The sequence below is a fragment of the Salmo trutta genome, chromosome 13 (assembly GCF_901001165.1).
Source record: "Salmo trutta chromosome 13, fSalTru1.1, whole genome shotgun sequence".
Taxonomy (NCBI): domain Eukaryota; kingdom Metazoa; phylum Chordata; class Actinopteri; order Salmoniformes; family Salmonidae; genus Salmo; species Salmo trutta.
The window spans coordinates 18,008,729-18,022,901 of record NC_042969.1 but is presented as its reverse complement, the minus strand read 5'-3'; the positions used below and the strand labels follow the sequence as shown (position 1 = coordinate 18,022,901).

Below are 14,173 nucleotides of genomic sequence, written 5' to 3'. Positions count from 1 at the left end.
TATGCATCCTCCACATGCTCCGTTTAGCTAGCTCATTGTTTACAATAGGAAAGGTTAATTGATAAAGAAGTTTGAAGCTTCTTCACCTGTATGTGTCTTATTTTTTTTAAATAAACTCCATAACTTGAAAGACCTGATTATGAAGGTCATTTTTAGATGCGACGCTTGAAAATCCATTCAGACATTTTGACACTGTCACGGCTGTCGAAAGGATTGGACCAAAGTGCAGCGTGTGTTTCGTTCCACATATGTATTTAATCCGTGAAAACTATGCAATACATCAAATAACTGAAATCTACAAAATAACAAACCGTGACACAGAGGAGAAACAAACACTACTCACAAATAATCACCCACAAAAACAGGTGGGACAAACATCAACTTAAATATGACCTCCAATTAGAGACAACGACGACCAGCTGCCTCTAATTGGAGATCATACCAAACAAAACCAACATAGAAATACAAAACTAGAAACTGAACATAGAAATACAAAACATTGACAAACACCCCCTGTCACGCCCTGACCTACTCTACCATAGAAAATAACCACTTACTATGGTCAGGACGTGACAGGCACAGTGACTCACTACTGAAGCCAGACTCAACGGGTTTGTCACGGTTGTCTAAAGGATCGGACCAAAGTGCAGCATGGTTGTAGTTCCACATATTTATTTATTGCGTGAAACGTTGCAATACACAAATAACTTGAATAACAAAAACAACAAACCGTGACGCAGAGAGAAATAAACACTACTCAAAAGATAACAACCCACAAACACAAGTGGGAAAAAAAACAACTTAAATATGATCTCCAATTAGAGACAACGAGGACCGGCTGCCTCTAATTGGAGATCCCAAAAACCCCAACATAGAAATAGAAACCTAGAATAACAACATAGAAATAGATAACATAGAAAACCACCCAAAAACACCCCCTGTCACACCCTAACCAACTCTACTATAGAAAATTACATCTTACAAGGGTCAGGACGTGACAGGGTTTTAAGTGGCCAAGAGACGTCATGTGATCTCATACTGCTATCTAGTGGATGGGAATCCGACAGAGGATATATTTTCAGTGATGGATAGGTAGAGATGTCAGCTTTCTCCTCACACATATATCATTAATTTAAGGAGGAAAATGGCCATGTTCCAAAAGGAATGTACACATGTTTAGAGCATCACCATTAGGTAAATTCCTTTTGGAACAGTAATTATTTTATCTCAAAACCTAGACTTTCAAACCTATTACTCCCCAACATGGGGACAATTGGGGGAGCCCCACCCCTGAAGAAAAAAAATATGTACATGTTGTTTTCTTTTGTTTGGTCTGATGCATCTGGGGTTCAGTAGTAGTCACATTGTTTCTGCCACCTTTATCAGAATTCCACAGTTCTTACCTTTCTAATAGCACTATGCATGTGTTTGTAGGACTTATAGTTTTGAAACCGAAATGTACTTTATGTGGGTAGTATACAATATTATGCATTGTTTAGAAAATGCCACCAGAGGGCGTCAGAGTTTAACAGGTTTAAGTTACCCATAGTAGCCTAAACTGGAAAACCATAATAAAGCCTAAGTGTAGGCTACAACTTAATTTATTGTGTAGTTAGGTTATGGGGCATATTGGGGACATGTCACTATTTCAAGTGGAACCTATAGCGGGTGATTGACTTTCTGTTATGGAGCTCTGGATACTTCTAGCACAGCTGAGTAAAGTCTACTGGTAGATACACGGCACAACAGCAGGTGCGTTTATTCAATGATAATAATTAAAACACGTGACAGAAACCCTCCCACCAAAATACATTTCAAGTAGGTCTTCACAAAAGGGGTGACCCCGACCCCGTTCACATGGGCGTCCCAAATTGAAAGAAGGGAATCTCTTTCCATAGCAAGCAGACGATGAAAGACAAGGCGAGCGTTTCATTCTTTATTAGGCCGGCAGTTGGGTGTCGCCAATCCGTTAGGCCTGTAGCTCTCAACTGAACAAGCTCTTATTTGTAAACCACCAAGGATTTAACCATGTCAGTTAGGGCTTTGCTTGGCCTATATTTAAGAAACCTAAAGCCAGCCAGTTGACCAATTAGAATTGCATTCTGCAAGCATCACCTTTAAAACTCCTATAAGGACCTCATGCTGCACTACGCTCTAATTAATCTACAATGAAGTATTCCTAGTTGTATGCCTATATCAGTTGTATTATTTCAGCCTATAAGAGTTGTATTATTTCAGCCTATATCAGTTGTATTATTTCAGCCAATATCAGTTGTATTATTTCAGCCAATATCAGTTGTATTATTTCAGCCTATATCAGTTGTATTATTTCAGCCTATATCAGTTGTATTATTTCAGCCTATATCAGTTGTATTATTTCAGCCTATATCAGTTGTATTATTTCAGCCTATATCAGTTGTATTATTTCAGCCTATATCAGTTGTATTATTTCAGCCTATATCAGTTGTATTATTTCAGCCTATATCAGTTGTATTATTTCAGCCTATATCAGTTGTATTATTTCAGCCTATATCAGTTGTATTATTTCAGCCTATATCAGTTGTATTATTTCAGCCTATATCAGTTGTATTATTTCAGCCTAAGCACTCAGGACTTCAACCATCTGAGGGCCTAATTTTTTCTCTCCCACTTTAGCATTTTAAATATGATAGTTGCGTGTGCAGTGTGTTTGTGTGTCTGTGTGTGTGTCTGTGTGTGTGTGGTGTGTGTCTGTGTTAATTAGGGTAGACTTCCCTGTTGTGTGTGCGTGAGAGTTGCTGCGCGAAACAGTGGTGCCATCGGTCCCAACCCGTGCTGGAGAAAAATATAAACTTGTGCCTTCAACTTGTTGAGCCTGACGTGCATATATATATACATATATATATATATATATGTTCTGCATCTCAGATGTAATATTTTGTCGCTATATTTAAATAACAACTCTAACCTATGCTGATCACGATTTCTCCCGATGTCTGTCAAAGGAGAGGAAAACGACAGCACCGAGCTAGCGCAGCTCCAGTGCTCTCCCTGTCCCTCTCCACCTGGTCTCCCCGGAACCCCCTCTCCTCCACGGCCGCCGGACCTCTTCTCCAGTCCCCCGGTGCTTCGAGACCCAGCCCCGGCTCCTCAGGAGGGCTGCAAACCTGGGTACTCCCCGCGCTTCACCCCGCCAAAGTTCACCCAGCGCCTGACGAAGACACGCGCTCAGTTCTGCCAAAGTCAGAATTCACGCCTAGCAGCCGCCGCTGTCCCCTCGTTTCAGGACCGCGGACAGCGACTCCCCCGCGGACAGGACCAAGATGATTACGCGAACCACTGCACAGATCCAGATAAGCTACTAGAGCCGCCGCGAGACAGCAGCGAGACCCAGCCACCGTGAGTCCACCCTTTTATTCATTGAGACAAGTTTATACCATATTCAAATTTGTGGAAACACAATTCGTTGTTACAGAAGGATTCAGTAAACTGAATCATGTGGGGTAGTGTATGTATAGGATACTCAAAATGTTATTCACGATGAGGGAATACAGTAATGCCACATTTTTTGATTGTTTAAATATTGGGATTGTGCAGACATATTCTACCCAGATATACTCCTCCCATTGGTCATGTATGGGGCTTTAGTGTTTTCACCCTGGACCTCAACATAGGCTACAGAGAGCACACAGCGGTGGTTGGTGTGTTGTCCAGTGACAGTGTTCTACTGTAGTTCCTTGTTGGTGTGTTGTCCAGTGACAGTGTTCTACTGTAGTTCCTTGTTGGTGTGTTGTCCAGTGACAGTGTTCTACTGTAGTTCCTTGTTGGTGTGTTGTCCAGTGACAGTGTTCTACTGTAGTTCCTTGTTGGTGTGTTGTCCAGTGACAGCATTCTACTGTAGTTCCTTGTTGGTGTGTTGTCCAGTGACAGTGTTCTACTGTAGTTCCTTGTTGGTGTGTTGTTCAGTGACAGTGTTCTACTGTAGTTCCTTGTTGGTGTGTTGTCCAGTGACAGCCTTCTACTGTAGTTCCTTGTTGGTGTGTTGTTCAGTGACAGTGTTCTACTGTAGTTCCTTGTTGGTGTGTTGTTCAGTGACAGTGTTCTACTGTAGTTCCTTGTTGGTGTGTTGTCCAGTGACAGCCTTCTACTGTAGTTCCTTGTTGGTGTGTTGTCCAGTGACAGCGTTCTACTGTAGTTCCTTGTTGGTGTGTTGTTCAGTGACAGCATTCTACTGTAGTTCCTTGTTGGTGTGTTGTTCAGTGACAGTGTTCTACTGTAGTTCCTTGTTGGTGTGTTGTCCAGTGACAGTGTTCTACTGTAGTTCCTTGTTGGTGTGTTGTCCAGTGACAGTGTTCTACTGTAGTTCCTTGTTGGTGTGTTGTTCAGTGACAGCCTTCTACTGTAGTTCCCTGGCACCAGGAACTCAATATTTTTAACAGATTTTTTCTGTCACTATTTCTGTCACTATTACTTGTTGTTATTATTTCATACAATGTAATGTTGTATTGTCAGTTAAAATAGTTGAGTAGGACTATGTCCCCTTTTTGAAGACTGAGTAGGGTGATTCCATCCCCTAAAATTAAATCAATATCTAAATAAATCTAACCCCACAGTCAGATCCAGGGGTAACACTTTATGTGGATAGTCTGGATAGTCCGTCTGTAGATGCTCTACAGATGGTTATACTATCAACAAACTATCTGTTGATAAGCAACTGCTTGCTAAGGTTACGGTTAGGGCTAAGGTTCGGTTTAGAATAAGGGTTAAGGTTTAGGCTAGGGTAAGGGTTATTTGATAGTTAGTTGAAATGTTACTCATAGTCTGTAGAGAATCTACAAATGGACTATCCAAGTTAAGTGCTACCCCAGCGAACCATGTAAGCCTTAACTCGGGCCCTTGACACCACGGGGAGAGTAACGGATTCTACCATAACAGCGTGTTCGTGGTACCTGTCTGTCCTTGAGTTGAGAGAGACTTGATTGATACCAGAGACCGATATGTTAACGGCTGGCCGCGAGAGGAACCGAATCAGGGCCGATGGCTGTGCTGAGTCCAAAATTTAAATGAGCCCGTATGCAAATGAGCCAGTTTGACAAGATGGCCTATTGGAAATGTAGTAGGGGATATTCCCAATGTAGGCCTGCAGTGTGTTTGATCTCTCAGGACCATGTCTGCTCTTTGATACCGTATCATTAACCTTGAAAGCAATGTCTTTGAATAGAGGAAGCATGCATGCTCTCAGTTAGGTCTGACCAAAGCCCAGGCTGAGACAGAACATTGCTAGTTCTTATTCTCTCTTTAATGTAGCTACTGGTCTTTGATCTTAAACTGAACATTTTGTTGTGTGTGAGTTTGTGTGTGTGCATGTTATTATAGTAAACTAAAACTGAAACAAAAACTGAAACTAATTATGAAAAATCTATTTACTAAACTGAAACAAAATAATTAGCAAACCCTTTTGAACAACTAAAACTATACAGAAACTATTATCTTCAACTCCAAAACTAACTAAAATAAATTAAAAACCAACATGAATTATGTTATTTAAAAAAATATATATTTAAACTTTGGGCAATAGAAGAATTGGGTTTTCAAATTATACTTTATTTTAAGCTAGTGAATGTGGTGGGTAAAATGAGCCAGGAGATGGTGATGTTTCATAAACACCTTGTTCATCACCATCACTAGCTATCACTCTCTAACAGGGAAACAATTGTCTAGGCAGCTAACTTTATTCTTCTTTCATGTACTACTATAGTTAAAAAGCATCGCGTTGGTGGAAACATGGAGAAGACAGAGTTTCCTTCACCATATGTTTTGCACTAGTCTCGTCGCTGTTCCTTTAAATTCCAAGTCACATTGAGATTGACTTTATAATTTCAACATAACCTATGACCTGACCTGTGTGTGTGTGCATGCGTGCGTGCGTGACTACAAAGTCTCAGTGGGGCTACTGGTTGTGGAGTTAATGGTTAATGGATGGTTTCTCTATTCCTCTGAGCCAGCGTAGATAACAGCCACTACATAGTGTTTACTGCTCTGTCAGCCTGCTCACAGCCCAGTGGCATCAAACGATGTGGGACTGACAACATGAAGAGAGCTCACTGATGCAAAGCTGTGTGTGTGTATGTATGTGTATGTGTGCGTGTGTGTGTGTATGTGTGTGAGAGCCATCATAGACTGAGAGAAGCAACAGAGAGAGGACCAGGAATACAAACCTAAACTTCTCCCACCAACCTGTCTTCACAGCTTTCTCATTCACCGATTTCTGCACCTTCTCTCTCTTTTTCCCTCTGTTTTCCCTCTCTCCCTCGCTCTCTCTCATTCTCTCCCTCTCCCTCACTCACTCACTCACTCACTCACTCACTCACTCACTCACTCACTCACTCACTCACTCACACACTCACTCACTCACTCACTCACACTCTCTCTCTCTCTCTCTCTCTCGCACACTCTCCCTCACTCTCTCTCTCTCTCCCTCGCTCTCTCTCTCATTCTCTCTCCTCTCTCGCACACTCTCCCTCACTCTCTCTCTCTCTCTCTCTCTCTCTCTCGCACACTCTCCCCTCACTCTCTCTCTCTCCCTCACTCTCTCTCTCTCTCTCTCTCTCTCTCTCGCACACTATCCCTCACTCTCTCTCTCTCCCTCACTCTCTCTCTCTCTCTCTCTCTCTCTCTCTCTCTCGCACACTCTCCCTCACTCTCTCTCTCTCTCTCTCTCGCACACTCTCCCTCACTCTCTCTCTCTCTCCCTCGCTCTCTCTCTCATTCTCTCTCCTCTCTCGCACACTCTCCCTCACTCTCTCTCTCTCTCTCTCTCTCTCGCACACTCTCCCTCACTCTCTCTCTCTCTCCCTCGCTCTCTCTCTCATTCTCTCTCCTCTCTCGCACACTCTCCCTCACTCTCTCTCTCTCTCTCTCTCTCTCTCTCTCGCACACTCTCCCTCACTCTCTCTCTCTCCCTCACTCTCTCTCTCTCTCTCTCTCTCTCTCTCTCTCTCTCGCACACTCTCCCTCACTCTCTCTCTCTCTCCCTCGCTCTCTCTCTCATTCTCTCTCCTCTCTCTCTCTCTCTCGCACACTCTCCCTCTCTCTCTCTCTCTCTCATTCTCTCTTGCCCACTTTCCCTCTGATTGCAATTCTATTGGTCTGATGTCTATAATGATGGAAGATAATTATATTTCACATTGGAATCAGACATGGAATGAGAGCAGATGGAGACAGTAGAGAAATCGAAGCAGAGAAATATTTGAGAGAAATATACACCGATTGTACAAAATGTTAAGAACACTTTCCTAATATTGAGTTACACCCTCGTTTGACCTCAGTACTGCCTCAATTCATCAGGGAATGGATTCTACAAGCTGTCGAAAGTGTTCCACAGGAATGCTGGCCAATGTTCCCTCAAATGTTTTTGGGCACTGAGCAAATTTCAGGTCTGCTGAGCGCAAACTTGAACTTTTTGAAAATTCTATGCAACTACCAGCACGTGTTTACGATGAACACTGAGCACGTGTTTACGATGAACACACTCCACATTGACTCTGTACCGGTACCCCTGTATATAGCCTCCACATTGACTCTGTACCGGTACCCCTGTATATAGCCTCCACATTGACTCTGTACCGGTACTCCTGTATACAGCCTCCACATTGACTCTGTACCGGTACCCTCTGTATATAGCCTCCACATTGACTCTGTACCGGTACCCCCTGTATATAGCCTCCACATTGACTATGTACCGGTACCCTCTGTATATAGCCTCCACATTGACTCTGTACTGTTACCCCCTGTATATAGCCTCCACATTGACTCTGTACCGGTACTCCCTGTATATAGCCTCCACATTGACTCTGTACCAGGACCCCTGTATATAGCCTCCACATTGACTCTGTACCGGTACTCCTGTATACAGCCTCCACATTGACTCTGTACCGGTACCCTCTGTATATAGCCTCCACATTGACTCTGTACCGGTACCCCCTGTATATAGCCTCCACATTGACTCTGTACCGGTACCCTCTGTATATAGCCTCCACATTGACTCTGTACTGTTACCCCCTGTATATAGCCTCCACATTGACTCTGTACCGGTACCCCCTGTATATAGCCTCCACATTGACTCTGTACTGATACCCCCTGTATATAGCCTCCACATTGACTCTGTACTGTTACCCCCTGTATATAGCCTCCACATTGACTCTGTACTGATACCCCCTGTATATAGCCTCCACATTGACTCTGTACTGATACCCCCTGTATATAGCCTCCACATTGACTCTGTACTGTTACCCCCTGTATATAGCCTCCACATTGACTCTGTACTGTTACCCCCTGTATACAGCCTCCACATTGACTCTGTACTGATACCCCCTGTATATAGCCTCCACATTGACTCTGTACTGATACCCCCTGTATATAGCCTCCACATTGACTCTGTAGTGATACCCCCTGTATATAGCCTCCACATTGACTCTGTACTGGTACCCCCTGTATATAGCCTCCACATTGACTCTGTACTGTTACCCCCTGTATACAGCCTCCACATTGACTCTGTACTGATACCCCCTGTATATAGCCTCCACATTGACTCTGTACTGATACCCCCTGTATATAGCCTCCACATTGACTCTGTACTGTTACCCCCTGTATACAGCCTCCACATTGACTCTGTACCGGTACCCCCTGTATATAGGTTCCACATTGACTCTGTACTGTTACCCCCTGTATATAGCCTCCACATTGACTCTGTACTGATACCCCCTGTATATAGCCTCCACATTGACTCTGTACTGATACCCCCTGTATATAGCCTCCACATTGACTCTGTACTGTTACCCCCTGTATATAGCCTCCACATTGACTCTGTACTGATACCCCCTGTATATAGCCTCCACATTGACTCTGTACTGATACCCCCTGTATATAGCCTCCACATTGACTCTGTACTGTTACCCCCTGTATATAGCCTCCACATTGACTCTGTACTGATACCCCCTGTATATAGGTTCCACATTGACTCTGTACTGTTACCCCCTGTATATAGCCTCCACATTGACTCTGTACTGATACCCCCTGTATACAGCCTCCACATTGACTCTGTACTGATACCCCCTGTATACAGCCTCCACATTGTTATTTACTGCTGCTCTTTAATTATTAGTTACTTTTATTTCTTTTTTTTCTTTTTTTTTCTTAAAACTGGTTAAGGGCTTGAAAGTAAGCATTTCACTGTAAGGTCTACACTTGTTGTATTCGGCGCATGTGACAAATAGAAATTTGATTTGATTTATAAGTTACAGTTTTAACAGTTTTAACAGTGGCCAAGTGGGCTACTGTGGCTATTTGATCATTATGTAGGCCTACCAGAGTGGCCTACGTAGTATTTGTGGCAGACATAGTATTTGCTAATAGTATTTGTAATTCATGTAGGTAGTCTTTGGGATTCTATTGCCTATTCAACCAATCAGAAGTGCTGATCTTTAACCCCTGCCACCTGAGATGGGTGGTTGATTGATGTGGTGACCACTGGTCCTCACCGAGCTCTGGTCACTGAAGCTCAGAGAGGCAGAGGCTGATGTGCAGCTGTAAGATCCTGTTGGCTTTTAGATGGGGAATTTGACTCTCTTCACACTCACTCATGCAATCACACGAGCACAGACACACACACACGCGCGCTTTCTTACGGTCTAAGGAGTTCTACTCAGCACTCAGCATTCTGATGTATTTTCCTAGTAGGACAACTCTCTCTCTCTCTCTCTCTCTCTCTCTCTCTTTCTCTCTCTCTCTCTCTCTCTCTCAATTAAATTCAAATTGCTTTATTGGCATGACGTAGCAAGGTACATATTGCCAAAGCGTACCTTGGAGATGAAGTGATTGATTTACAATTATAAAAGCTGAAGAACATACGTACATCCAGGTACTTCCTCAAGTGCTGGAGTTGTAGACAAACTCATGGAAAACAGAAAGGAAAACGCTGCATACTGCTGCTGATGCTCCCAGGTGATATTTATTTACAACGTTTCAACCCTCAGGTCTTCATCAGGCATCCATATCCCAGGGGAGGGATATACGACCCCCACCTGGGAGCATGAGCAGCAGTATGCATCGTTTTACTTTCATTTACAATTAGAACATAATTTAAAAAATAATCATCAATATTTTCAACGGGACAATAGTAACAACAATAATCAAGAGTCAAAATAACCATACATTGAACAATAACAATAACAATAACAATGGCATAGAGGACATGTGCAGGTTGGTTGGTCTGTCAGACACTGTCACTCATCTTATGGAAGGCTGTAATGTAGGTGTCTGCCAACCCACAGCTCTCTGCATCCTCCCCCAACAGGACTGGTAGCCTATCCTCATCAGAGAGGTCTTTAAAACCTTGAATAAGGGTTTCAAATTTGGGGAAATTACACTCTCTAATTGTTTATATTTTTTTCAATTTGTCAGGAAATGTCTAGTTCTGCAGTGGTGCAATGGTTTCCCTGTGTCTACCCTTCTCATGCAGGAACCCCTAGACCCACTCCAATTCGCATACCGCCCCAACAGATCTACAGATGTCGCAATCTCAATTAAACTCCACACTGCCCTTTCCCACCTGGACAAAAGGAACACCTAAGTGAGAATTCTGTTAATTGACTAAAAGTCAGTGTTCAACACCACAGTGCCAACAAAGCTCATGACTAAGCTAAGGACCCTGGGACTAAACACATCCCTCTGCAACTTAGGCAACAACACATCTGCCACACTGTCCTCAACACTGGGGCCCCTCAGGGGTGCACACTTAGTCCCCTCCTGTACTCCCTGTTCACCCATGACTGCATGGCCAAGCACGACTCCAACACCATCATTACATTTGCTGACGACACAACAGTGGTAGGCTTGATCACCAACAACGATGAGACAGCCTATAGGGAGGAGGTCAGAGACCTGGCAGTGTGGTGCCAGGACAACAACCTCTCCCTCAATGTGAGCAAGACAAGGGAGATGATCGTGGACTATAGGAAAAGGAGGGCCAAACAGGACCCACTAACATCGACGGGGCTGAAGTGGAGCGGGTCGAGAGTTTCAAGTTCCTTGGTGTCCACATCACCAACAAACTATCATGGTCCAAACACACCAAGACAGTTGTGAAGAGGTCATGACAACATGATTTCCCCCTCTGGAGACTGAAAAGATTTGGCATGGGCCCCAGATCCTCAAAAAGCTCAACAGCTGCACCATCGAGAGCATCCTGACCGGTTGCATCACCGCCTGGTATGGGAACTGCTCAGCATCTGACCGTAAGGCGGTACAGAGAGTAGTGTGTATGGGCCAGTACATCACTGGGGCCAAGCTTCCTGACATCCAAGACCTATAAGTCATAGTTCTCTCTTCTACCGCACAGCAAGCAGTACCGGAGCGCCACGTCTAGGACCAATAGGCTCCTTAACAGCTTCTACCCCCAACCCCCCCTTTGTTTTTACACTGCTGCTAGTCGTTGTTTATTATCTATGCCTAGTCACTTTATAAATGGCCTCAACTAACCTGTACCCTCGCACATTGACTCGGTACCGGTACCCCCTGTATATATTCTCATTATTGTTATTTTCTTGTGTTACTTTTTTATTTTTTTTGTATTTTTTTCACTTTAGTTAATTTAGTAAATATTTTCTTAAACTGTATTGTTGGTTAATGGCTTGTAAGTAAGCATTACAGCGCATGTGACAAATAATATTTTATAGCAAGGCTGTGCTCACTGAGCCTGTACTTAGTCAAGGTTTTTCTAAGGTTTTAATCAGTAACCATGGCCAAATAGTTAGCTACGGTGTACTGTCGATTTAGGGCCAGATTGCAATGCATTTTGCTTTGTGCTTGTGCTTGTCGGCCATGTGCTGTGGGTGACAGCAGTCTCTCTCTCTCTCTCTCTCTTTCTCTCTCTCTCTCTCTCTCTCTCTCTCTCTCTCTCTCTCTCTCTCTCTCTCTCTCTACTTTAATAATGATGAAATTGTGAAAAATCTGAATAACATTCCACCCATGAGGCTTTTGGTCATTGACTGCAGGAAAGGGATACCCCTTGCTTAACCTTTTCTATCTCTCTCTCTCTCTCTCTCTCTCTCTCTCTCTCTCGCCCTCCCTCCCTCCTCCCCCTTCTCTAGAGTGGAAGCCATGCATCGGAGACACACCACAGTGCGGGAGAAGGGGCGTCGCCAAGCCGTGCGAGGACCCGCCTACATGTTTAACGAGCGTGGCTCGGCCCTGACGCCCGAGGAAGAGGGTTTCCTTGACGCTGCCGAGTACGGCAACATCCCAGTGGTCCGCAAGATGCTAGAGGAGTCCAAGACCCTTAACTTCAACTGTGTGGACTACATGGGCCAGAATGCATTGCAGCTGGCGGTGGGAAATGAACACTTGGAAGTGACTGAGCTGCTGTTAAAGAAGGAGGGGCTAGCCAGAGTGGGTGACGGGCTCCTATTGGCTATATCTAAAGGGTATGTGCGTATCGTGGAAGCCATATTGGGGAACCCGGCGTTTAGCCAAGGGCTGCGGCTCACCCAGAGTCCCCTCGAACAGGAGCTACGGGATGATGATTTTTACGCTTACGACGAAGACGGGACTCGGTTTTCTCACGACGTCACCCCTATCATCCTAGCAGCACACTGTCAGGAGTATGAAATTGTACATATCCTGCTCACCAAGGGGGCCCGCATTGAGAGGCCTCATGACTACTTCTGTAAGTGCAATGAGTGTACAGAGAAGCAGAGGAGGGACTCGTTCAGCCACTCGCGCTCCAGGATGAACGCTTATAAAGGGCTGGCCAGTGCTGCCTATCTGTCCCTGTCTAGTGAGGACCCTGTATTCACCTCGCTGGAGCTCAGCAACGAACTGGCCAGACTGGCTAACATAGAGACTGAATTTAAGGTGAGTTTAACAGGCCAGACTGGCTAACATAGAGACTGAATTTAAGGTGAGTTTAACAGGCCAGACTGGCTAACATAGAGACTGAATTTAAGGTGAGTTTAACAGGCCAGACTGGCTAACATAGAGACTGAATTTAAGGTGAGTTTAACAGGCCAGACTGGCTAACATAGAGACTGAGTTTAAGGTGAGTTTAACAGGCCAGACTGGCTACCATAGAGACTGAGTTTAAGGTGAGTTTAACAGGCCAGACTGGCTAACATAGAGACTGAGTTTAAGGTGAGAGATAATGGAACACAAAACAAAGACAACACACACACGGAAACACACACACACACACACACACACACACACACACACACACACACACACACACACACACACACACACACACACACACACACACTGAACAGAAAACACACACAATAGAGACCGAGTTTCAGGAGAGAGATCAGAACACATCAAATCAAAGTGTATTTGTCACGTGCGCCGAATACAACAGGTGTAGACCTTACAGTGAAATGCTTACTTACAGGCTCTAACCAATAGTGCAAAAAAGGTATTAGGTGAACAATAGGTAAGTAAATAAATAAAATAACAGTTAAAAGAGAGGCTATATACAGTAACGAGGTTATAAAAGTAGCGAGGCTACATACAGACACCGGTTAGTCAGGCTGATTGAGGTAGTATGTACATGTAGATATGGTTAAAGTGACTATGCATATATGATGAACAGAGTAGCATAAAAGAGGGGGTTGGCGGGTGATGGGACACAATGCAGATAGCCCGGTTAGCGTGTGTGTGTGTGTGTGTGTGTGTGTGTGTGAGAGAGAAATCCATATATTGCCAGTGGGATTTTCTGCTGTAATGATTGATATTCTCTGCTAGGATTCTTAGCAGCTTTGGCTCAGGACTGAGGCTGGTTTGCTTTTCTGACTCACTACTTCTACACATACATGCAACCATTCAGAAAGTATTCAGGCCGCTTGACTTTCCCACATTTTGTTACGTTATAGCCTTATTCTAAAATGGATTAAATAAAAAAAGAATCCCCATCAATCTACACACAATACCCCACAATGACAAAGAGAAAACAGGTTTTTAGAAATGTTTGCAAAATTATAAAAAATAAAAAATGAAATATCTTCTTTACTTAAGTATTCAGACCCTTTGCTGTGAAACTCAAAATTTAGCTCAGGTGCATCCTGTTTCCATTGATCATCCTTGAGATGTTTCTACAGCTTGATTGGAGTCCCCCAGGGGTAAATTAAATTGATTGGACATG

The 14,173-nt window shown here is 43.8% G+C and overlaps 1 protein-coding gene across 1 annotated transcript in view; it reads left to right on the top strand.

The window, feature by feature from the left end:
- Positions 1-12,138: 12,138 nt before the first annotated feature.
- trpc7b (transient receptor potential cation channel, subfamily C, member 7b) overlaps positions 12,139-14,173 on the top strand; it is a 49,101-nt gene continuing 47,066 nt past the window's right edge. The window contains exon 1 of the mRNA XM_029771256.1: positions 12,139-12,891. Within this exon, the coding sequence (XP_029627116.1) occupies positions 12,139-12,891 (753 nt within the window). The remainder of the gene's footprint in view (positions 12,892-14,173) is intronic.